This window comes from Physeter macrocephalus, chromosome 9 (genome assembly GCF_002837175.3).
Source record: "Physeter macrocephalus isolate SW-GA chromosome 9, ASM283717v5, whole genome shotgun sequence".
Taxonomy (NCBI): domain Eukaryota; kingdom Metazoa; phylum Chordata; class Mammalia; order Artiodactyla; family Physeteridae; genus Physeter; species Physeter macrocephalus.
Window position 1 is genome coordinate 98,015,963 of NC_041222.1, and position 25,592 is coordinate 98,041,554.

The 25,592-nt window shown below is 46.8% G+C and overlaps 1 protein-coding gene across 2 annotated transcripts; it reads right to left on the reverse strand.

Annotated features, from left to right (window-relative positions):
- Nucleotides 1-2,767: 2,767 nt before the first annotated feature.
- On the reverse strand, nt 2,768-19,070 carry PNOC (prepronociceptin). Of its 2 annotated transcripts, XM_024130892.2 has the most exons (3): nt 18,945-19,070; nt 6,514-6,907; nt 2,768-3,101 (listed from the first exon to the last, which is right to left on the reverse strand). In XM_024130892.2, the coding sequence occupies exons 1-3, from the start codon at nt 19,068-19,070 to the stop codon at nt 3,016-3,018; spliced, it is 606 nt and encodes a 201-aa protein (XP_023986660.1). In that variant the 3' UTR covers nt 2,768-3,015. The 2 variants fall into 2 exon arrangements, 1 of the variants encoding a protein (XP_023986660.1); XR_003681378.2 differs by lacking the exons at nt 6,514-6,907; nt 18,945-19,070 and adding an exon at nt 3,981-4,209 and having other exon boundaries at nt 3,014-3,101.
- Between the last annotated feature and the right edge of the window lie 6,522 nt (nt 19,071-25,592).

Consider the following 25,592-nt stretch of genomic DNA (forward strand, 5'->3'; position numbering starts at 1 on the left):
TTGCTTATAATAACAACAGGCAACATTATCAGGGACCCAGCCAACTGCTTACATGGATTACCTGAATAACCCACGAAGGAGTTACTATGGTCAGTCCTGTTTTTTATTTTATTTTAAAAATTTAAAAATTTTTTATTTTTAAAATTTAGTTTATTAATTTATTTTCTTCTTTTCATCATTCCCGTTTTACAGATGAGGAGAGTGAGGCCCAGTGGTTATAAAACTTGACCAAAGTCATCATCTGGGAAATAATGGCACTAGTATTATAATCTAGGTAGTAACCATTTTCTTTTTTTTTTCTTTTTAATCTCCAGTTTTTATTTTTACAGTTTAATGATTTATCACAAAGCAAACACCAAAGTATCTACCAGTCATTCAAGAAACAGATCATTTCCAGCATTCCAGAAATTGCCTTTGTACCTCAAGCAAAGTGCCGCTCCTCTCTTCCGCATAAAAGCAACCACTATTCTTTGACTTTCTATGTCAGTTACTTTCTTGCTTTAGGAAGTAACCATTTTCTCTCCTGCTTGTATTGACAATGGCGAGATGTTCCTGGCTGTGTACCTGAGTTTGTTGGGGAGTGGGCAGGTGACTAAGGAGAAAATGAGTCACATTCTGCTTATGGAGTGACCTCTGACCCTAGGGAGTGACATGGGCTGCTCCCTGAATTCATGGGTTCCATGTCCTATGATGGCCCACGTAGCTGGTTCAGGGCTGGCCTGGGTGGGAGGGGAGCTGGTGCAGAAAGCTGTCTCGTTCTCGTTAGCTCAGGGACTGCTTTACGAAATTGGAGGCGTTTCTGGGACCGTGAGGCACCTCTGGGAGGGGGTTCTAGGGCCCCCTAACAGCACCCAGTGGGGAGGGTGAGGCCACTTGGAGAAGACCCAGGGACTACATTACCGCCGAAGTCCGTCAAGCTCAGCAGCCTGTGGAGGAGGTTGTCCTTGGCCTTTTCCTCACCTTGGGGTAGAACAGAGGGCTCCTTTCTCCCCCTTCCCTTGTCCTTGCCCCACTTCGGTAAGAAAGCCCCAATAGAATCATTGCTCTGTTGCAGTTTGACCCCCTTCCCCCATCCCTCCTTTAAATCAGTTTACTGCCTTTGGGCTGGACATTGTCCGTTTGCGGCCCTGGGCCCTCCCAGGCCTACCTTTGTGGCTGCAACCGAGGACTCCCAAACTTTCTGGCTTCCAGTTGGGTTTGACCAACTGGAGACAACAGGCTGGAGTTGGAAGGGACGGAGGAGAGAGGAGTTGGGGTATTTGAATCTCGTCGCCCTTTACTGCCCTGCACAGTGAGTGGCCGTTTCCCTACTGACCGCTAGAGGGAGCTACAGTTCTCACTGGGTTCCAGTAATCCCTCACCAGGGCCTCCCAGTTCCCCACAGAGCGCCTTATCCTCCCTCCCTTACTGATTTCCCACGGCCCCGTCTACTTCTGTAGATGTTTGACTCTCTGCAGGCACTCCGTTTGGGTGGACCCGAGGTTTCTTGGCTGAACTGATGATTACACATCGTAACATGTTTCGCGTTAATTGCGACCCAATCCGGGGATCCCAAACCTGCAGGCTCTACATCACCCGGAACTTGTTAAAAATGCAAATTTCTAGTGAGTCAGAAACTGGGGGTGGTGCCCAGCAACCTGGCCCCCGCCATCCCGCCCGGTCCAATCACGCAGCTGTGGGCTTGCATCTGGGGACCCAGCACAGTCGCGGCGTTTCTGCTCATGTATCTCGCCTGTCACACTCTACATAAAGCAGAGCCTCTCTCTTTTTGCCTCTGCCTCCCAGGAGAGGCGGCTCTGACCGTGTGTCCGGCGTCTGTGCTTCTCACTTACTTCACTTAAAAACAGCCAACCAGGGCTTCCCTGGTGGTGCAGTGGTTAAGAATCCACCTGCCAACGCAGGGCACTCTGGTTCGAGCCCTGGTAAGGGGAGATCCCACATACCGCCGAGCAACTAAGCCCATGCACCACAACTGCTGAGCCTGCAAGCCACAGCTACTGAAGCCCGCGCACCTAGAGTCCATGCTCCTCAACAAGAGAATCCACCGCAATGAGAAGCCCGCGCACCACAACTAGAGAAAGCCCGTGCGCAGCAACGAAGACCCAATGCAGCCAAAAATAAATAAATAAAAAATAAACACATTTATAAAAAACAACAACAAAAACAGCCAACCAGTTTCTGCTGTGCAGCGGGGTGATCCACTTATATATATATATATTTTTTTTTTCATATTCGTTTCCATTATGCTTTGTCACAGGATATTGAGTGTATTTCCCTGTGCTATATAGTAGGACCTTGTTTATCCATCCTATATATAATAGTTTGCATCTGCTAATCCCAGCCTCCCACCCCTCCCCCCACCCCTCCCTCCCTTTGCATTTTGGATCATATTCCTGGGTAATTTCTGGATTTAAACATGTCTCTTTGTCTTTTTTTTAAAAAAATATTTATTTATTTTGGCTGTGCCAGGTGTGAGTTGCGGCATGCATGCACGATCTAATTCCCCCATTAGGGATCAAAACCCAGCCCCCTGCATTGGGAGCGCGGAGTCTTAACCACTGGACCACCAGGGAAGTCCCTCTTTGTCCCTGTTTTTATTCTCACTAAAGCCTCTTCAGGAATAATGCTCACTTTTTAAAAAAAAAAAAAAAAAAAACAGCCAACCAATTTGCTAACCATTTGCTCAGTAGAAGTTTAATGGAGAAATATCTGTTTAAAACAATAAGTCAAAAAGAACAGCTCTTTTACAAACAAGTTATGGCAGTGACGAGTCAAAACCCCACTCTTGACTTCCTGTTCCTTGAACCCACCCCTAGAAGAGGGAAGAGGCGGGTGAGAAGGAAAGTTGGGGCTGTTTAAATGTTAGCTGGAAGAATTACAAAAATACACTCTGATGTAGTAACAGGGTTGTCATGAAACATGCCATGGGGGGAGGGGGCAGGAAGGAGCGGGGAAGGGAAAGACAACCAGATGGGGCTGGGCCCTGGGGGTGGAGGCCTGGAGACAAGGCCTGCCTCAGGGCCTTGGGGAGTAAGGAATCCTGACTCCCAGCCGGCAGGTCTGGGGCTGGAGACATGCTGATTTGTGGATCACCCGGACACCTGGGGAGACAGAAATGATTACAGTGGCAAATCTGACAGTTTTTCTGACCCTTCAGTTCTGTTTTCCCTAGTGCCTGAGCAATAGACAGGAGGCAAAGAAAAGCTATCGTTCACATAATTAGCCCCAAAAGCAGCAAGAAGGGTTCCCTGTCTCCCTCTACACACCTGCTTTCCTGGTTCCCGGTCTAGTGGCAGGACCAACAGAATGAAGGGAGGTCTGTGGGCTAGGGCTTGAAAGTCAGAAGGGGAGAACTGCCCAGAAGCAGTTCTCTCATCCCTGGAGTTTGGAATCTGTGTGTGGTAATTCATTTCTTCAGGCTAAATAGAGCCCTCATTTATGGCTCTCTTTTATAATACAAGTGCTAACTTCACTAATTTCTCACCAGGAATGAATCTGCTTACTTTCCAGTGTCTAGAAGTTCAAGGCCCGGGACAGCAGAAGAGAGGAGGGAAGTATAGGGCCAGGGAAAAGGACGGTATATACCACGACCAGTTGTGGACTTTTCACAGGTCTGTCTAGAACTGGTCCTGCACCCCACTGTCCTTCCTTTCTAGGACATCATTATGTAATAGGGAAGAACTTTTGTATTCTACTACCAGTTAATCACTAAAGGGATGTTGCCTATAAGCTTAAGTTATACCTAAAGGCCCATCTCTGGGAACCCTGCTTCCCAGGTAATGAGCATTCAGCTAAAATACCTTTGTTTAGCTCACAGGAAACATCCTGACCAGGCCCACCTGTGAATGACTAAAGGGAGGGAGAAATGAACACATCCCCTCCGGAGGCTGATGGGAACCAGGAAGTGTTTGACCTTACTCCCTCCCCTTTTAGTATAAAAGGAGCCTGAATTCTAACTCAGGCAAGATGGTTTGGCTCACCCGTCTTCTCGGTTTGCTGGCTTCCCGAATAAAGTCGTTATGCTTTGTCCCAACAACTCATCTCTCAGTTATTGGCCTGTCGTGTGGCCCAGCTTAGACCCAGTTACAATTATACTTTCTGAATAAGGTTTTTTGTTTTTTTTTTTTTTTTTAATTTTTTGGCCACACCGTGTGGCATGTGGATCTCAGTTTCCCGGCCAGGGATTGAACTCACACCCCCCTGCGTTGGAAGCGCAGAGTCTTAACCACTGGTCAGCCAGAGAAGTCCCTGAATAAGGGCTCTTTATCCCGTGTGTTAGGTGGCGCCATTTCCTCCAGCCTTCTAAATATAGGTTTGTGTTGGATGTCTCAGGAGTCCAGAACAGCCTGGCAACAGGAGTCCCCCAGTCGCGGAGCAATCTCAAGCATGTGTGGGGCTGGTTGGAGTATGTATAGGCGAATAAAGACAGGCTTAAGGGACTCATAAATACACACTTGCACTGGAACTCAGCAACCGTGAATGTGTGGAAAAAAGAATGAGTGAGATGGTCACAGGAGGAGAGCAGTCAATAACACCCAAATGAGCTGGTTAATATCTGCAGTGTTTCCATCAAGAACTTTACATCTTGAGCAAAGCCACAGACAGAAGCTGGTTACCAGTTATGTTTCAGTGCCGCTCAGTTGGAAGCTTAATAGATAACTAGAAAAACCAATTACCTGAATGGGGGCTCAAATAGTTTTTGTTATGTTTTTTTAAATAAATTGATTCTTGCTAATGTGACTGATTCTGAACTGTCTTTAGGTAAAGAAAATGGTTGCAGTTCAGAGTTAGACATGTCTTCAGTGTTCCTTGAGGGTCCCTTTAAAGAGGAATATCTTTAAGATTTGAAAGAATTCAATCCATGCTAGCTCTGAAAGATTTACCGTTAGGTCCTGTGCAGGAGTGGCTTAGGAAAAATAGAATGCTTGTTAAGGATCCAAGACTATGACTTCAAAAACAGTGCAGGTTAATTCAGGGCCTTCGGAGATTAGTCATTCTGCTAAAATAAACACGGCGGCCTTCGGCTCGCAACTTAATACATATACCCGTGTCTGGCAATGGATGTTTTGCAAACAAGCCAGCCTACCTGCAAAGCACTACGTGGGCTGCCTCCCTGCGAACGTGTGGATGCCAAAGATTCACACGTGTATTAATATACTTTGAAGGAAGATTTTTAACAATCTGGCTACCTTTGACGTACGGGAAGCAAAATAACACAGCACATGCAGACTTTTTCCTCTTATGCCTCTGAGTCAGGGAAAAGCCCCCACCTGGGTAACAGTGTTTGGGGAAAGTTTTTGACCAACTGATTAGTTCTTTCTGTTAGGGGACGTTTCTAGACTCTTTAAGGAAAGATATGAGATCCTGCAGATAATCACATTCCCACACATGAATTAAGGCATATATGCTTGATGGTTGGGATTTTCTTAGATTTTCAGACAATTCCACTGTGCTGGTTCACTGTGCCACTCAAAGTTACGTATAAGTTGATGGGCTGAGGAAAGCTGAGTTTGTAATGACTGGGCAATAAATTAGCATCTCTGATGTTTATCATCGGGTCTGCATTATAGGTACATGTATAAACATGTCTGTGGGGGTAAGAACATACCAGAAGGGAGAGAGGAAGCAGGGCAACCAAGCAAACAAACACAAAACAAAAATGGCCCCTGGAAAGAGGCAAAAACTGAGGAAAGATGATGATCCCTTAGTCCCCCTTCCAAAAGCGACTCAGGTCATTTGGGCCGGATTCTCAAAGCCTTGCTCGGGTTCCATTGGCTGCAAAGAATCAGCCCGTCCCTGGCAAAGTGGTCAGATGGACGAGTGAAGTGTGGAAGAAAGGAAAGCAGAAAGTGTCCTGACAAGAACTGGTCCTAACCAGAACTCCTTGACTGGGGGAGACTGGGAAAGTTTAATGGTTTCCATGGAAGCCAGTCACCTTGAGATACAGAGGGGAAGGGAAGGGACAGCTAAGCCATCTTGGAAGGTGAAATAGCAACATCACAGCCACAGAAATCAGACTCTCTGCGAACGGCTAAGCGTAGGTCCAGTTCTCGGGTTCTTAGTCTCGGAGGAAAGGTGAGTGAATGGTTTCTATGGCAACCAGATAGGAGGATTGGTCCACTTAACTGTCCCCATAGAAACTAAGCTCCTGGAGAGCTATAGAGGAATTAGTTATCTCAACACACTACTATTATCCCCATGGTAACCAGTCTCTTAAAAGCAGCGGTCAGTGTCGAGAGCACTCCCAGGAAGATCTTTGCTCCCAGAGAGAAGGCGGGCAGGAGGTAGGGAGGTGGGTTTACCTCCCAGGCCTCCCAGGAGCTGAACCCCTGGAGGTGGTGTAGGGTGTGTGTATGTGTTTGGGGGCCCGCGTGCTTCCCCAGGCCAGAGAGGATGGCTAAGACAGGGGTAGAGGAGGTTTCTTTTTGCCCCCAGCTCATTCGGGCCCCACTCACTCATGGGTTGAAGTGGACGGTACAGCTGGGAGGGGCTCCCCTTCCGGCTACGCATTACCATTCCGGTTCAGGGTGCGCCGGCGCTGGCCGGACTGCATGCTCAGGACCAGGTACTGCCTCATAAACTCACTGAACCGCTTCTGGTTGGCCAACTTCCGGGCCGACTTCCGGGCTCCGGTGAAACCCCCGAACCTCTTCTGCAGCTGTTTCTTCTCCATGTCCCCCACCTCCTCCATGCCGGGCTCTGTCCCTTTCTGAGCTTGGAAGAGGCTCCTGACACGGGGCATTCTCTTCAGATGCTGCATCTCAGAGGCTCTTGGCTGGTCAAGAGCAGCTGCCACGTGGTCTGGGTCAGCAGGGCTGAGCTGCCAGGAGCCCCTCGCCATGACCTTGGTGCACGGAGTCCAGAGAGGGCCGGACAAAACCTTCCCTTCACACTCGAGGATGCATACCTGCAAAGATGGAGGTGGAGGAGGGAGAAAGACCAGGGACAGCTATTGGTCCAAGGCAATGAGGAGATCAAGTCCTTCTGTCGTCTACTTTGGTGCCAATTCAAGTGCTCCTGAAGCACCTATCTATCAAGGACCGTGCAGCAGTTTTACATGCAGTTATTTAAGTTTGTAGAATTTCAGAATTGGAAAGAAGCGGAGAACTAGCCCAGCTCTGTCATTTCACAAAGAAAACTGGGGCTCAGGGAGGTGAGGTTAACTCACCACAGGTGACACAGCAAGTTAACAGAACGAGTGCACCAAATCTGCACCGCGTTGTAGCCTTCGTCGGGTTTTTGGAGCCAAACACAGCTCATCAAGGTCACCCGTAAAGAAGAATTTTATTTTGTTCTCTTATCAAGCTTAGGAGAGGTCAGATCGGTTTAAGAAATTGGGGATGTCAAAGTAGGTAGTCACGTAGTTAAATCTGCATGGTTATTTTAAGGTCACCAGGTAAAGATCAACCTTGGTGTGATTCATTTTTCACCTCACATACACTAGTCATCACTATCTGTGCCTCACTTATAGAAAATGGGGGTCAAACAGACTTGTGGTTGCCAAGGGGGAGGGAGAGTGCGGGAGGGGGGGACTGGGAGTTCGAGGTTACTAGATGCAAACTATTACGTATAGAATGGATGGATAACAAGGTCCTACTGCATAGCACAGGGAACTGTATTCAATGTCCTGGGATAAACCATCATGGAAAAGAGTATGAAAAAGAATGTATATATGTGTATAACTGAGTCACTTTGCTGTGCAGCAGAAATTAACACAACATTGTAAATCAACTATACTTCAATAAAATAAATTTAAAAAAAAAGAAAATGGGGGTCAAGACTTTGGGATGTAGGCAGGTTGGGCATTCGGGGAACATGGGACACAATCCAGTAGACCCGCCAGCCCCTGAGGAACTCCTGCTGCTGTCTGTCTCTCCAGGCGTCTCCATTTCTCATCTAGACTACCAGCCTGACCATGATATCTCCCACCCTCCTGACTGGTCCCGGCCTTGGCCCTTTCCTCCCACGTTCCAGTCTCCGATTAGGTCTCCTGGAAGCCTCTGCCTCCAACTTTTTTTTTCCTATTTGCTGTTTTGACTTCACCCTGAATGCTCCCCTCTGTGTTTCTGGCCTTAGCCAGATGGAAACCGCCTTTCAACCTGACCTTGACATCATGGTCAGCAGGAAGCGGCAGAGCCCTTCGTCAGACCTTGGAGTCTTTGCTTGGCTTACAGGGCATCAAGAGTTACTGCTCTGCCTGGGCAGGTGTGGGACGTGAGAAGCTGTGTGTGTGCCTCATCGGCCCTACCTGGGGAGCAAAAACATCCACCCAGGTGTTCAGAGTGGCACAGATACCTCTGCAGGCAAGGTTTCCAACCTGATCTCTAACCAAGGAGTGAGATATGTGTGCAGCTTAAATCACAGACCTCACAGGCTGTTCCACCAAACCGTCAAAACGTTTCCTTCAATCCGACTTCTCCTGAAGCCTTTGCCACCTCCAACCCTGCCCCTCTTTTGTCACTGCCCAGGTTCTCCAAGATGTGGTCATGTGCCCATGTCTCTATCTCAGCATCTTCCACTTTCTCCTCAACTCCTTGAAATCTGCTTCCCACCCTCATCCCTACTTGAGGGACCTCCAGCGACTTCCCAGTCGCCAGAGCCAGTGGTCCTGCTTAGTCCTCCTTCTCCTTGACCTACAGCATTTGGTAATGGGGACCACACCCTCCTGAGAATTCTCTTTCTGATACTGCACTCACCTCTCAGACTGTTTGTGCCCCTTCCTCCTGTGCTGCTAAGATTCCGTCTTTACACTTCTCATCTCTCTTTACGATCTGCCCCTTGGTGACTTTGTTCATTTCTGTGATTTTGGTCATCACTTATTTCAGGGCACCCCAGGTCTCTATATCCGGTACCTGTTACCTCCTGAAGTCCACACACTTCTCTGATCCCTGTCTTCTATCTCCATCGAAATGTCTGACCAACACATTAAGTACAATTTGTTAAGAATAAAGCCCACCTTCTCTTCCGGAGCAGAGGCTACCAACTGCCCATTCTGTACCCATCTCCCCTCTTCCTTACTAAGAGAACACTTGTGAGACTTCCCTGGTGGCGCAGTGGCTAAGACTCTGCTCTCCAAATATAGGGGGCGTGGGTTCGATCCCTGGTCGGGGAACTAAGATCCCACATGCATGCCGCAACTAAGGAACCTGCCTGCCGCGACTAAGACCGGGTGCAACCAAATAAATAAATAAATATTTTTTTAAAAAAGAGAGAGAACACTTGTTTTCCTCCTCAAGGCCACATATACGTTTCCCAACCTCCTTTGTAGCCAGAGGTGGCCGATGACATATACATGGAAAGGACCAGGTGGGGCTTCTGGGAAAGTAGGGGGCTGACTTATCCGGGAAGAACATCTTTTTTTTCCTTCTTCCTCCCCTTCCTCCAGCCTCCTGCTTAGAATGTGGACATTTTGGCAGGTGTTCGGTGGGCCATCTTGAAATCTTGAGGAGACTCAGAGGATGGAACCATATGAGGGTGACAGCCGTAGACAGCTAAAGCAGAAAGAGAAGGAGTCTGGTGATGTGATGGAGCTGCCACACCAGCCGTGGACTGGCCACCTCCTGACTTCTTTGTGAGGAATCAAATCTCCATCTTTTCATCTCTTTTTTTGGCTGCACCACGCAGTCTGTGGGATCTCAGTTCCCGGATCAGGGATGGAACCCAGGCCAGGGCACTGAAAGCCCGAAAGCCTAACCACTGGACCACCAGAGAATTCCCAAATCTCCATCTTATTAAAGATGTTACTTTAGGTGTTTGTTACTAGCAGGTGAATTTAATTCTTGTCAGGTATACTTTCTCCACCCCAAGTCTGTCCTGCTCTGTGTCTCTGTCTCTCTCTGAACAGCACCTTATTCCCCAGTTGACTCAGGTTTAGAACCCTGGGCATCACTCTGACGTCTCCCTTCTCAGGACCCCATTCCTCCATCCAATCAGCATGTGAGTCTGCCCCCTCCTTTCCATCCCTTCTGCCTAAGTTCCTCTTGGGGTGCAGTGGCTTCCTAACAGATGTCTCCATCTCTGATCTTTGCTTTGCCTTAATGCATTTTATGTCCCTGGCAGAATAATCTTCCTGAAGAATGGATCTAAACATATTGTTACTTACCCACAACTGTCCAATATCTGTCTTTGTCTATAAAATGCTGTAACTCCAAACTCCTGAGCAGACCATTCAAGTGGCTCCACCATCCTGTCCTCGCCCGTCTTTCAGTTTTTTTTTTTTTTTTTTTTTTGGCCACGCGGCATGCGGGATCTTAGTTCTCTGACCAGGGATCGAACCCCTGCCCCCTGCAGTGGAAGCGCAGAGTCCTAACCACTGGACCACCAGGGAAGTCCTTGAGTCTTATTTCTGAATCTTCCTCTCAACACCCCTCATTGCTTCAGGCATATGAGGTTGCTCCTAGTGCCTCAAACACAGCGAGCTCCCTCGCCTTCCCCACGTCTTTTCTCACTCTGTTCCTTCTGATGGAATAACCTCCTTCCATCCACCCTTTGGGGACAGCCAGGCTCCAGAGCTACCCCTCAATGACACCTGCTTCTGGCTCCCCGGCTGGAATTGCTCTCTCCTGCTTCTGTGCTCCCACAAAACTTTGTTTTGAGCTTGTTTGAATTTGAAATTTGAATGCTTAGTATAATTGTAACACCTTACGGGACAGCCTACGACAAGTTAGGGACCATATCTTACTCATGGAGGAATCTTCTCCATCCAGTAAATAGGAGGGTTTCAAGTAGAGGTTTGTTGCCCTGAGCTGTATTAATAAAGAATTCACTTTATATTTAGCTAAGCGTGACAAAGGGAAAACTTTTTTTAAAAAAAGAAAGAAAAGAAAAAAGATGAGAAAGGGAGTCACTGGAAGAACAGGAGTTGCAGCTAGTTGCAACCAGACTCGAACTCCTCTGGCATTTAGCACACGCTTCTGATGTAGTGCTTGTCACCCTGTTGCAGCTCTTTGTCTTGTCTGTCCCATTAGACCAGGGTTCTTCGCCTTTTTTTGGGTCATGGACTCTTTTGAGGATCTAATGATTCTCCATAAGGGATTCCCTCCCTTTCACCGTATAAATGCACATTCATGTCACATTTGCATATAATTTTAGGGGGTTCATACATCTTCTAAAGCCTAGCCATGGACAGGCATCTGTGGACTCCAGGCTTAGGACCTCTTCACTTGGCTGCTAGCTGTGCTGTAGGGAGAACGTGTATGCATTCCAGGCATCTCATAGCTGGAATACAAAGTGGGGTCCATAGCGAGGATGTGAAATGAAGAGAAACAAGAGGAGGACGAGGGGGTCTGCAGCTGAGGTCGCCCAGTGGTCACACTGGGAGATGCCTCAACTCTTCTAGTGCATCATCAAGGCATCGCATAGACTCCTTGGGCAACACCTGGTCCAATGGGTCCTACACCTAGGTGTGAATCTGAATCATCTGCAGAACTTTTTAAAACACAGAATTTCATAACCCAGTTAAATCTCTGAGGAATAGAACCAGGGTTTAAAGCTTATTTTTACAAAGCTCAGGTAACTGTGAGATTTGCCCAGGTTTGGAAACGACCAGTGTGGTCCATGTTCGCATGTTATAATGAGGTTCAGTAATGGGTCCAAAACTACATGGTGAAATAACAGTATAACCTGAACAGAACTCCAATGTTTCAAGTCCCAACCCAGGACACCTCCTAGTCAGCGACTTCTCTGTGCTTGCAATACGAATTGGTGGAAACTAATGGGAAAATAAGGATTCTATGAGACCAAAAAGTAAGGTTCTGATGGGGAAATTGCTCATTTTCTGCTGGACCAGAGAGAAGAAAGAGGTGGTATCCAGTGGGAGTGTTACTCTCACTCTCCTTCACTGGTAAGGTTTCCAAGGAACATCTTTGCCCAGACCACCTGCTGGCCAGAGGTGGTGAGGTTGGCCCCTAGTGATACACAAGATTTTTTCGAGTATGTCTTTTCCATTTAGAGTTTCCTCAGAGATGCTGACAACTCAGTGAGAAGCATAGAGAAACCAGTTTTTCACACCCACAAACTCACTGGGTAAGGAAGAATGATGGGCAAATTCCATAGATGGGGAGGGTGGACTCTAGAACAATGGAGCTGCAGACTTGAGTGGTCTTTATGAAACCCTACTGGGGTTTGTTAGAATGCAAATTCTTAATCTGTACCCCTGGAGATTCTGATGCAGTAAGCTGAGGGTGGGGGTCCAGGAATTTGCATTTTCCAGCATCCCAGGCAATTCTGAGGCTGGTTTACACTTTGAGAAACCCTGCTTTGGGACTGGCTCTGAGGAGGAAGAAACCATCATGGAACATGGTGGTGGGGGACTCCTTCGGAGAGTCACTTGGGTCTGCACTTCGCCTGCTCCTGAGACACTTTGAAGAAAACTGAGTAGACTCAATTTGTAGTTTGTTCTTTTAGATCATCATCCTACTGGGTTATTGCTCTACAGCAGTGGGTCTCAATTGGGAGCAGTTTTGCCCCCCAGGGGACATTTGGCAATGTCTGGAGACACATTTGGTTGTCACACAGTGGGCGGGAGCAGGGATGCTACTGCTATCCAGTGAGTAGAGGCCAGCTGTTACTGAACACAAGGTTGTGTGTCCGACACACAGTGATGCCAGACAAACCAAAACACTGGAGTCTGGAGCAGAGAAAGGTTTATTGCGGGGCCAAGCAAGGAGAACAGGTGGCTCATGTTCAAAAATCCCAAACCCCCTGATGGTTTTCGGGGAGAAGTTTTTAACAGGCAAAATTTGGGGTGAAGGCTGCAGGGTGTGTGACTTTGTTCTGATGTGTTGGTGGTGAGGTAACAGGTGCTCCAGGAATCTTGTGCTCAGCCTGGAGTTACCATCCTCCTAAGGATGGGGGCCTTAGCTCCCGAGGAAGAACACAAAGGTATTGTTATATGTATCCCTTGAGGAGGAACCCTGCCCCAAGGCTGCACTATTGTTTGATTTCTCCTCCCTTGTCCCTGATTAACAACTGTTTGAACCTACCCTTTGGAACTCAGGGAAAGTTCTGGAGGCTGGATGAAGCCTATTTCCTACAAAAAAAGAAATGGGGGACACAGAAAGGATTTGTACCCAGGAGGGTCCCACAGAGTCCTGCTCTGTTTCACAGGGACACTAGCAAACATCCTACAATGCGTATGGACAGCCCCCGCCTCCCCAACAAATAATTATTCAGCCTAATATATCTACAGTGATGAGTCTGAGAAACCTCATACTACAGAGTCAAGGAGATAACAGGAAAGCATGGGGAGCACTGGGAAAGCCAGTAGACGTGAAACAGGAGGGAAGGGAGCAGGGCATGACCTCTAAAAGAATGACATAGCCCTAGAAGATATGACATAAACAGGTTAGAACCAACTAGGTCCAAGATGGTGGAAGATTCTCGACTTCCAGTGGAACGTTGAGCCTCATTATACACTCACTGTAATACATTAACATCTAAATGACACACCTACAGGTGCCATGACAGTTCCGGGGCTGACCATAAAAGGTCAAAAAGTGGGCGGTGGTCCAATTCCTGGAAATCTCCTCCCCTTTTGCAAAATAGTTGGAATACTCCTCCCACTCATTAGCCTGTGAAATTACCCAGCCCATAAAAACTAACCACCCCATATTTCGGGGGCCTCTCTCCTTCTGAGATGGCTCACAACCTGTCTGTGGAGTGTGTTGTTTCTCCCAGGACCTTCTCACCTTTTGAGATGGACTGCATTCTGTCTATGGAATGTGTATCTCTCTAAATAAATCCACTTCCTACCTTTCACTTTGTCTTTTACTGAATTCTTTCTGTGATGAGACATAAAGAATCTGAGCTTCATTAAGTCCTGAGACCAGGTGGGTGATCTCAATTAAAAGACCGTGGGTTCAAGTCCCAATCTGGGTTTTGGCTGGGTTCCAGTCCCAGCCCCATTGGTTCAAGTCCCGATCTGAGTTGTGCGGTTTCAGAAGTGTAGAAGCATAGAGGTGAAATGGACCTTTGGAGCACACGGGGTCCGATCCTCACAGAATAGGAGCCTCAACGTGCTTGTTGTATTGTTCTGCTCCTTCCATTTACAGAAACAGGTGGAAGCTGTTAAGCCCAGAGGCTATCAGATCTTCTGTGAGCCCCTGAGTTTCTAAGCCCAGATGGTAATTAGGTTGTGTGTCAATCAGAGAAAATGAAATTCTATGATCAAACCAGATGCAGAGCCCACACCGAGATTCAACATACTGTTAGATGAATTAGGTACTAACAAAATCATCTCAGTTCTTGATTTAGGAGAAGGCTTTGGGCAAAAATGAGGAATCCAAATTCACAACAGCATTTGTAGCACCAGATGGGCATATGAGCTTAATGCCTAAACTCTCCGGTCTGAGGGACCCACCAGCTTCTTTCCAGAGATGGGTTAATGGCCTTTTAAGTGAGCTGGACACATTTTCACAGCCCACACTGATGACATTGCTATATTAAGCCACAGCGCGGAGGAGCATCTGGAAAGTCCCAGATTGGTGCCAAATTGATCTGTAAAGCTGGGCTTGGGAGGAAACTGAGCAAAGGGCCATTTGGATGTCTGGGATCGAAGATTAGGGAAACAGGCCCACGAGACCATTGGAAGGAAAAGAAGCAGCTCATTGAGTTTGTTACGTTTCTGCCACTAAGGAATCCAACCACTTCTGACAGACAGACATTTGAGATCTATTTGCTTTAGGAGGTTCTGCCAAAATATCTGAGGGCCAACACAAGCAGGCCAGCAGAGGAATAGTACAAAAGAAAAACGTATTAGGAACTCTGACTGAAAGTCAACTACTAAGAATTTTCATGTAATGAAGACAAAGTACTAGCAGAAGGTAGTTTCTTCTGCTTTTAATAGAGTTTTAGGGAATTTAAATAAATTTCCCCAGACCTTTCTTGGGAGTTACCTTCTTCTTTGTCTCTAAAACAACTCAGCGAATCTAGTTTTTTTTCTTCTTAAGCCGATGGTGTAAGTACCATTCACAGTTTAGCTGAAAGCCCAGGACATTGCAATGGTTTGGGGGTGTGTGAATCATTTACTGACCAAAATGATAGTCTAAAAAAAAGACAACCATACTTGGACCATTGCCCTGGAGTGAGAAATAAAGACATTTTTGATGAAGCCAAGGGTCCAGAGGGCCCTGGGGATAGCTCAGGATTGCATCATTTGGTGGAGGGATTGGGGAGGTGACCCTTGCCTAAATATCTGAGTCCCCCATCATTCACAGAGTGGACATACTCAAGGGCTGAAAGATTTGGAAATGAGATGTGGTTACCTCAATTCTAGGCATCTCATAAAACTTTAAAAAAAGTAGGTTAAAAGTGGGGCTTCCCTGGTGGCGCAGTGGTTGAGAATCTGCCTGCCAATGCAGGGGACACGGGTTCGAGCCCTAGTCTGGGAAGATCCCAGATGCCGCGGAGCAACTGGGCCCGTGAGCCACAACTACTGAGCCTGCGCGTCTGGAGCCTGTGCTCCGCTACAAGAGAGGCCGCGACGGTGAGACGCCCGCGCACCGCGATGAAGAGTGGCCCCCACTCGCCACAACTAGAGAAAGCCCTCGCACAGAAAGGAAGACCCAACACAGCCAAAAATAAAAATAAATAAATTTATATTAAAAAAAGTGAATACAAGCTAGAAACCAAACAGTCAGGCAGCCAGGTCCTCTGGGGGTCAGCAGGCACTGGCAGGGACTATTCCTCACGGTGAGGCTAGAACTGGCCATTTTCTAACAGTGTTGTCTGGACCCCAGAGATTGAAGATGCTTATAGAGAAATGGAAACAGGCTCCAAATTCTTCACTGGCTTTGAAAGACACCAGTGTAAAAACCGTGCAGTGCCTGCACCTATTAGGAGACTAAAGGTCTTGCAATTTTACAGTTTCCATGGGACCTCTTAACTGAGTACTGCCCCGTGCCACACACTGCAACATGCTGGGGAGACCCAGAATCATCAGCAAAGAAAGTTCATACCTGGTGGTGAGAGACTAGCCGATGCAAGTAATCATCAGAGAGCAAAGGAGCTAGGGGCTGGCTCAATTGGGGCCAGGTGGAGGATCAGCAAAGCTTCTCCTAAGAGGAGAAACCTAATCTGGGTTTTGAAGAATGAGTAGGATTTATTGGCTGGGGGAGGAGGGAGAGCCATGAGCAAGATGGCAGGTCAGGTTCGTGGAGCCGTGGAAAGGGAAGGGAAGCCTGGATTTCCCAGAAACTATGGAAAGTGATGGAAGCCCAGCAGAGAAGAGGTGAGGTGTGTACCTTTGGGCGTTACCTGCTGTCTGGGGAGAGCGGACCGCCTGGAAAGGGGATGCGGCATCTCAGAAGGAGGTAAGAAGCAGGGAGTCTTGGCGACTGCTCATGTTCAGGGGGCAGGAAAAGGACCAGGACCGCAACAGGAGGCAGAAAAGGAAGAGTCATAGTGGGGAAGAGAGCCGGGTTCACCCAGAGAGGACGAGGAGAGGAAGCCTGCACATCTGCCGGGGGTTCTGTGGTTAGGAGCTGCTGGTGACCTCCGAGAGCAGCTAAGGAGTGAGGCAGAGGCGAGGGGCTCAAAGTCACAAGTGTAGATACTCTTTCAAAAACATGACAACGGAGGGAAGGAAAGAGCAAGTGGGAGAGGGGGAAAAGGACAAATTCCCAGCAGGAAAATCAACGGTACAAAGGAAGAAGGAAGTGCAGGAGGACAGACGCTGAGATGGCAATAAGGGGGCTGGAGAGAATCTGTCCCTGGTGGCCTCTGTTGTCTCAGAACAGGGCTCCCAAGGTCAAGGTGTCCCGGCAGTGGGAACATCATAGCGCTCCGCAGTCAGGTGCGAAGTTTGTTACAAACAAATCACCTAAATCCATGAATGCTTTACTTTGTAACAAATAAATTAGAGCTGACTTAGGGTTATCCTTACAGTTGAGGTCCTAACACTTTTTTTTTTTTATTGTGAAATACACATATCATCAAATTTAGCATTTGAACCCTTTTAAAGTGTACATACAGCTCAGTGGTATTAAATATTGATATAGTCACATTGTTGTCCTACCATCACCTCCCCCAACCATCTCTAGAACTTTTTCATTTTCCCAAACTGAAACTTTGTACCCATTAAACACTAACTCCCCTCTCCTCCTTCCCCAGGCCTTGGCAACCCCCATTCTACTTTCTGTTTCTGCGAATCACTACTCTAGGAACCTAAGGTAAGTGGAATCTTACAGCATTTGTCCTTTGGTGACTGGCTTATTTCACTGAGCATACATCTTCAGGGCTCATCCACGCTGTAACATGTGTCACAATTCCCTTCCTTTTTAAAGCTGAATAATATTCCACTGTGTGCACAGACCATATTTTCTTTATCCATTCATCTCTCGATGGTCAGTTGAGTCATTTCCACCTTTTGACTCTTGTGAGTAATGCTGTTATGATCACGGGTGTACAAATATATGTTCGAGTCCTAATGCATTTTTGTGTGGGAGTTGAAGGGTTGCAGTTAAATCTCGTGATCCAGGAATTGTTCACAACTTTCAGTCTTGTCTAGGTTGCAACCTCAGAGGCTTAAAAGTGTGGTGATTATGAGATTATTCCTTAATCAACTCCTTCACTGGTTTACGTGTAAACTAGTTGTCTGCCCTGTTTACTAAGACCAAGGGAAAGCGTTTTGTTTTGGGTGAAATTTTAAGCCTCTCTGCGCTGCACAGAAAAGGCAGGTGGGCCTTCTGTGTTCTAGCCAAACTCAGCTTTTCTCAGTTCCTTAATTGCCGCTCCCCTCCCATGAAAGGCATTTGCACATGTGCCCCCCTCCCCTACCCCACGCCTCCCTCCATTACCTGGGCACCTGGGGCTCTCGCTCCCTGCCTCTTCACTCCCGATCCTCTTTCGGTTTCCTTAGAGACTTAGCTCCTCCAAAAGACCCCTCTGCCCCTCTAGACTAGGTTGGGGTCCCCTGTTCTTGCTTCCCCGGGGCTCAGTAATTACGTTCATGGAGGGATTGGGGGTTCTTCTCTCCCACCAGTTGCAAAAGCCATCCATCGGCTCACCTCAGGGCCCTTGGCCTAGCCCAGTGCTCAGCACATAGTAGGTGCTCAGGAAACCCATGATGGCTGAATGAGGAGGATGGATGAACTTTGAATGGGTTCTCTGGGGATGCGCTTCATGATTCGGTGGTTATTACTGTTCAGAAAACAGACTTGAAAACCACCGAGCTGGCACAGGAGGAGCTTGGTGTTTGGGTGCGTCGGGGGCCGTGTCTGCTCACGTTAGGGTGTTATCCCAGCGTGAGTACTTGGTTCCTATATTTGTACGCTTGCCTTAAGGAACAGTAGGCGAAAGTTTGTTCTTAAAGGTTGAGGAGTTTCAAACATGGCATCTTTTGAAAAGAGTTTACTTGACTACAAAGAAAAAGTAATCGAGTTATATTGGATTTAATAGCAGAGGAATAACTAAACTGTAATGAAAGCAGTTGAGAAAGCAGCTTACTCAGTAAAAAGAAATTTAGTGCTCAAATCAAAATTTAAAATACGAGAGAGCATTTAGGTGTTCACTGTAGAACTGTCTATAATATCAAAGCTGAAGGGCAACATACATGTTCAACAGGAGGGGATTGGTTAAGCAAAGTAAACTATTCATGGGAAGAAGTAATTTAAAATAATGTTAATAACGGGGGAAAATTATCCTTGTGTAACATAGCAAGTGAAAAAACTAGGATTCTTACTCTGGTGGGATTAAAGGTAATTAAAAATTTTTTTTTTAATAGTTTTTGGAATTTGCCAAATTCTCTAGAATGAGTACGCATTATTTTAATGATGGGAACAAAATGGCAGCATGGGTGGGTCTTTACATGAACGTGGTAAAGATGACAGGGTTTGCTTTCAGAAGATGTTCAAGTCCACATCTCTTTCCTACAGACCATCTGACACTGGGAGAGTCACGTGACCTTGGGGGGAGGGAGGGGAAGACAGGGCTGCTCCTGGACATACCTCAAGGTTGAAGCTGTCAAGAGGTGGGCGGAGCTTCTCTCTGCAGGCCATACAGTCCTTCTGACAGCTGCTGGACACGCTGGAGAAGAGGCTGAGCAGCAGCAGGTCACAAAACAGGATTTTCATGGCGCAGGAGCTGGAAGCAGGATGCTAAAACACAAGTGAGGGCGGGTGGCGATTAGCACAGCCCTTCTGCGGGGGCCAGTAGGGGCTGGAGACCCTCACACAGGGGATGCAGGAAAGACACTCTTCTGAGGGGACAGTGCAGCCGGGCCTGAGATTCCACCTCCCAGGGGGGAGTGGACTGTTGAGAGCACAGGTGGCCCAGGTCTGTCTGCCAGGCATGATGTTCATGCAGGGCTAGTGTCTGGGCTCCTGGGGGGAGCACCCCTGCGATTCCTGACCTCCACGTGCATGAACTCTTACCAGGGAGCTAAAGGCCTCACTTTGCAACTTACCAGTGTGCGGCCTGAAGATAACCTCTCTCAGCCTCAGTTTTCGTAACTCTAAAAAGGGGAATAGTGGTACCCACCTTGTCCCGGGGCTATTGCAAAGATTAGACCCATAAGGGACGTTTTGCAAAGTGCAGTGATGAGTGAGATGTGTAAAATAGAGGTATGTGTGACCGATCCTCCCCAGACTCCCCTGCCTCTGCCAGGAATGCCCCGAGGCCCAGAATTCACTCTTCCGGGACGGTTCTGCTAGGTTCCTTGGCTGTTTCAAACCCTGCTAGACGTGAGCCAGCTTCCTGAGCACCGAGCTAATATGTTCACCTTGCTAATCCGTGCAAAGCACAGGACGAGGCTTTGCAGAACCAGGCTTTGGAGTTATCTACTGAAAAATGAACAAAGAGGGACTTCCCTGGTGGTTCAGTGGTTAAGACTTCACCTTCCGATGCAGGGGGTGTGGGTTCGATCCCTGGTCGGGGAGTTAAGATCCCACATACCTCACAGCCAAAAAACCAAAACATAAAACAGAAGTAATGTTGTAACAAATTCAATAAAGACCTTAAAAACGGTCCCCATCAAAAAAAATCTTAAACAAAAAATGAACAAAGAGACTATTCTAAGGTAATAGCTCTAATGGTTATTAGTTAGATCAGTTGTTTATATTCTTTATGTAGGATTGTCTCAAAGACGTACAGTTCTTCCTGTTTCCCTTTAAATTTTTCCTGTGATCAAGTCTCCTGAATCAGAAAGCTATTTGCTTGGACTGCATCACTTTGGGTCCCTGTAGAACCATCTTTATTTGGAGGATTAAATGGAAAGGGGAACAAGGGAATTATCTGGAAATGTGAATGTTCTTGATTGAGGTGTAGGTCACAGGGGTGTATACGTTTGCCAGAAACCCACCGAATTGTGCATTTAGATTCCGTGCATTTCACTGTACGTAAATTTTACCTTAATAAGAGTTGAGCATAGAAAGACAAAAATAATCGCCTTATTGCTATTTCATCAGACTGTACTGAGAAAACGTAAAAGCCTTGCTATTCAAATGCAGCCTGCAGATCTGCGGCATCCCCTGGGATCTTGTAAGAAATGCAGTATTTCAGGCCCTACCCCAGAACCACTGAATCTGGATCTTCTTAGTAAGATTCTCAGGGGATTCATACACATGCTAAAGTTTGAGAAGCAATGGTAGAAGATGGATGTGAAATGGAGCAAGTCAATGGGAGAAGGAGGGGGATCCAGTGCCAGTGGCCATGTTGGGAGACCACCCCAGCTCTTCTCGGGCGTCATCCCAGCGTTTCACACCAAGAGGATGTCGAATGAAAGATGCTCAATCCGTGTTTGTTAAGCCAATGAGGTGACATCTGAGATGGGTTTTGAAGAATGAGTAAGAGTCTGCCAAGAGGACAAAGAAGAGGGCACCTGAGAGACACAGAACTACCTCGCTTTGAACTAGTGACTCCACCCTTTCAAAGGCTTATTGGAATCGGGACCACAGCCTGGGGGGAAGCACTTGCTAAGAGAGAGAGGGGCTCCGTCTAGATGAAACAGGGTCATATTGGCCATCCTAAAGGGTCTGACCTTTACCCTTCAGATTGGGATGTCTGGGGTTAATGAATAATGAACTTGAACATCCATTCAAATGAATATATCTCAAATGCATTTTTCTCCCATACCCCGAGGGCTAGTGCCTTAGCTGAGATTTATTGCCTTGGTTACCGGGATCACCCTCTAATTAGTCTGCCTAATGATCCCCCTCCCCGACCAAGCCATCTCTACATCTGATGATGTTATCATACTTAAAATAATTCTGTAACCCCCAGTGGGAGTCAGCGCTGCTTCTGCCCAGCTCTCTGGCTTCAGCTCCTGTGACTCAGCCTGAATCTCCTCCATTCCTAGTGAATCACACATAATTCCCAACTCTATCGGGTCCTTAACGCCCACTGCGCTTTGGCCCTTGCTCTTCTTTCTGCCCAGAAGACCCGCCTCCAGCTCATACTTCGTACACACCTCAGGAATCATCCCCTCTGGGAAGCCCTCTCCAAGCCCCGGTCTGGGTTAGATGAGTCTTCTCTGCCCCAGTGGCTTCGCAAAGCAGCACATCACACCGGGAAGCAAGCGAGGCCCAGGGGCCTGTCAAATAGGCACAACAGACCTCCGAGACGGGGTTGTGTTGGGATTCACGTTTTCTCATCTCCTCGTCGCTACAGATGTGGGTTCAGATGCCACGTCTGCCAGTCACCCTCTCAGGTTCTCATCTGGAAAACTGGGATCATAATAGTACCTATCTTATTGGACGATTAATGGGTTGATGTTTTTAAGCAGTTAAAACAGCACCTGGCACAGAACAAGTACAACGTACAAGCTTGTCAAAGAAAGAGCCTAGGACATAGCCTTCACTCTGTGATACTATTGTTGTCTTTCGCGCGGCGGCCCTTAGCACTCTACGTGGTAAGCTTGGACTTACGTGTCTATGTCTCCCACTGGCTGTGAGTTCCTGAAGGGCAGAGATCTCGTTCTATGGTTCTCTGAATTTCCAGCACCCAGCACAGGGCCGGGCACTTAGGAGGTGCTCAAGAAAGTTTGATAAGCGACAGTGGAGTATCTCAGGAGCCCTCTCCCTTCCCCTGGGGAGTGTCTGGGAGCACCGGCCCCCCGGGGGCCTGGGTTGCTCATGGCACAGGAGCCACTTCAGGACCTGTGTCACTGACAAAGGGTCCAGTAGCTAACTGTTCAGCTTGGCGGGGGGGGGGGTTGGCGGGGAGGGGTGGGAATGAGTTTTGCTCCAGAGCAAGGCAAGATGCCATCCTAAGCTGGAAGCCCATGCCCGTTCTGGAAGAAGACTGGTTGCCAGTGGCCAGGAGGCAGGGTTGGAATGGTTAGCTACGTGCTAGGTTTGCACTGGGGCAACGTGTTGGTAGACAGTCCAGGGAGACTCATCACCACTTACAGGCTCTTTTGAAGAGAACACGTATCTTGAGTTCCAGACAGCCACCTTATAAGCAAAGGTCTTAAACTGAGGACTGCTTGGATAGATCTTTTGTTTAATTTGGCAGTTGCCTTTACGTTTCTTGTTCGACTCAATCTCATTCTAGGCGGGAGACGGTTTTGTAGGATTTGTCCAGCATGCTATGCTCTCTATGGCCACATGATGGCAGTGTCTGTACTTCACAGAAGACGGAAAGGCGGGGAGAAAAGGGACTGTTCGCTTCCTAACACAAAATTGCAACACATGTTTGCACAGGCTGAGCTGATAAGTTGTGGCAGATGTTAATGAAGTGCTCTCCTGCTGAGGTTCTTCATGAACTTCATTAACCGTGGCAACTTGCACATTCAGGAAATGTTTGATGGATTGACTTCTCCTGTTATCTCAAATTCTGCGTAAATGGGTTTTTAGGATGAGTTGAGGAAAGAAGATGAGCTCCTGGGACACTGAGCATGTGTTCCATTTGATACGTTTCCTGCATGTAAAATGTGTGCCTTTGTTGGTCTGGCACTTGGAAAAACCTTATCAAATCTACTTGGCATCAGCCTGGCCCTCCTTGCTGGTCCATGGTACCCTTACCTCTCTTCCCATCTCTGACTTCCCTACCCTTCCACGTCCTACCCCGCACTTCTATTTATTTAAAATTTTAAAATTTAAAGTTGTATTTTTTTCAGAAAGAAGAAAGTCATTTTTATTCAGCCAGTTTGCTTATTCCATTCCCCAAGGCTAATCAAGGCATGTGATTAATAATACTCCCTTAAAATTGCATCGTGGGAAGTGTTTTCACTTAGATTTAATGAAAAACACTTGGAAGCAATTGAGTGCTGGGGAGGCATGGTTGGTTATTATCCTTGTTTATGAATTAGCATGAGTTTAAAGAGTAGTTGATGCTGAAGGCTAAAGTTTTTATTTCTTTTTCATAACAATGTTCCAGCCACACTGAAACAGAAAGATTGATGAATTTCAGTGGGCATTTAGCCTGTAAAAGAAGCCGGAAGACAGATTTCCACCCCTCACTTTTAACTAGTGACTCCTCCTAGTAATTAAAAACCAGTCATTACTCAACCTTATTCATTCTCCTCTGCAATTCAAAGAATCCTTAAAATGGGAATCACCACACAGTCCGACTCAAAGATGGTTTCTGATATTTAAATGAGATGAATATAAATAAAGACTCAAAATATATGTAATAATCCTTATAAAGGGGACAACGCTTTGTCCTTTTTGGTACTCTTCACAACCCTCAAACAATTGTGTTCTAGGTTAAGACTAAACTTTCTTGAAAACTCTATAGAAGTTTTTCATTTTTGAGAAGACTTGACAACATATGTGTGCTTTGTTGCTCTGTATATCAGTTAATGTGAAGTAAAATGAAGGTGGGTAATTAGTTAATTCCCGAGTTATATTTATGTTTGATCTTTGCACTTTGTGTGACTTTGGGCAAGTTGTTTCACATCTGAGGGCCTCAGTCTTCTCACCTGCAAAATGGGGGTAACAACAGTCTTTGTTGTTATTGTTGTTCTAAATTGTACAATAGAGACCATCAGTAAATAAAACTACCCTAAGTGTGTTTGAATTTTACATGGCTTGTATTCACTTAGTGAACCAAACTCAGCTAACCCTTCTATGTGGGGATGCTATGGGTCTGGACATCTTGTATTGAGTAAAGAAATGTTTAATTACCTTTTATTTCGGTAATAACACCTCATAAATTAATCGTGCCTCACTCTTTATGAAGATAAAATACCACTGTGTTTAGCTTAATCTATTTGCTTGTAATCTTGCTTCCAAGGGCAATGTAATTAGTTGCTTATCTGTTCGGAGGATTACATACGAAGATTTAGCCAAAGCTAAAAGTTAATTGAGTTTTGTCTTACGACCTATGAGAAAGCCTGTAATTTTAGTGCTTCTAGTGGAGAAGGGAAGATGACAGATATGCCTTTCTGCTAGAGGTATATCTGTCCCCATCCTTCTCATCAACCACATATAGAAATATTGTTCTTAGGTTACAAAAGTTTTATATTCTTATACAATCCTATAATCTAGGGTTAATATTATCCCCCCTTTTGAGATGAACATATGTTCATAGAGGTTAAGCAACTTGCCTAAGATCATCCAGCTTATACGAGAGCCAGACAAACTCAGGTGTTTTCACTCTAAAACGTGTTCTGGGAAACCATAAGTTCCACACACTAGTCCTGCTTTGGAAAGGTTGGCAAATTCTGGTGGAATCTCGTTGGGATGGTCTCTGTATTTAATAGTAATCACATTCTTATTATATTTAGCATCTTCTGTGCCAGGCACTGTGCTGATTGCTTTATAAGCATCCACCCTGTGGGGTAAATGCTGTTGTCCCCATTTTACAGTTGAGAATATTGAGGCTTGAAGAGGAGAAATAACTTGAAGTGGCAGAGCTGAGAACCCAACCCATGTGATTTGCAAGCTCATGCTCTCACCAGACCTCTCGGTGATCTCGGCAGGGGAATTCCCTGGCCGTCCAGTGGTTAGGACTCTTCGATCCCCGGACAGGGAACTAAGATCCCACATGTTGCAGCCAAAAAAAAAAAAAAAGATTTCTGCAGTTTTCTGTGTTCGTGTACATGCATTCATTGTAAGGAGCTCCATTTGTCCTGAACTCTGGGCTCCCCCTCTCTGAAGACACCCTCTTTATTGTTGCCTCTCCCCAGTTGCTGGAGGAGTGTTTCGTTGCCCACCAGTACGGAGGTTTGTCTTCCACACGCCCCATTTCTTTAACGCAGACGTGACTCCTACACTGAGCTTTTGCTTGTTCACCAGCTATGACTGGGGCCCCTTTATTTCTTTTCCTCCTCTGACGAATACACTTACATCCAAAAAGGTCCCTCTGCTGCTTTAAATTTCCACCTGGAAGGAGGGGATGGGCGCAGAGGAGGTGGGAGGGGAAAGCACGCCCCCGCCCCCGCACAGAGCGGGTGTGCCTGGAGCTGGTGGGCAATGAGTGAACAAAAGCTCTCTGCTTGGAAGCCAGAGGCCTGGCTCTGCCCTCACCTGTGGGATCTTGAACAAGGCCCTTTCTTTCTCTGGGGCTCAGTTTCCCCTTCTCCAAAAAGAGGCAGTTACAATAGATTAGATGGTCAATATTTTTGATATTATAAGTGGCCAGATATTTGTTACAGTAGCCCAGCTGAGGCTCAGGAGAGGGCCACATTTTCTTTCTATTTTTTTTAAAAGTCT

Excerpts from the sequence above, each read along its gene's own strand:
- PNOC (XM_024130892.2), bottom strand. The coding sequence starts at position 19,070 with ATGAAAATCCTGTTTTGTGACCTGCTGCTGCTCAGCCTCTTCTCCAGC. Across the intron at positions 6,908-18,944 it reads TTGACAGCTTCAACCTTGAG|GTATGCATCCTCGAGTGTGA; the intron begins GTATGTCCAGGA and ends CCATCTTTGCAG. Across the intron at positions 3,102-6,513 it reads GCGCACCCTGAACCGGAATG|GTGTCCGGGTGATCCACAAA; the intron begins GTAATGCGTAGC and ends CTGTCTCCCCAG.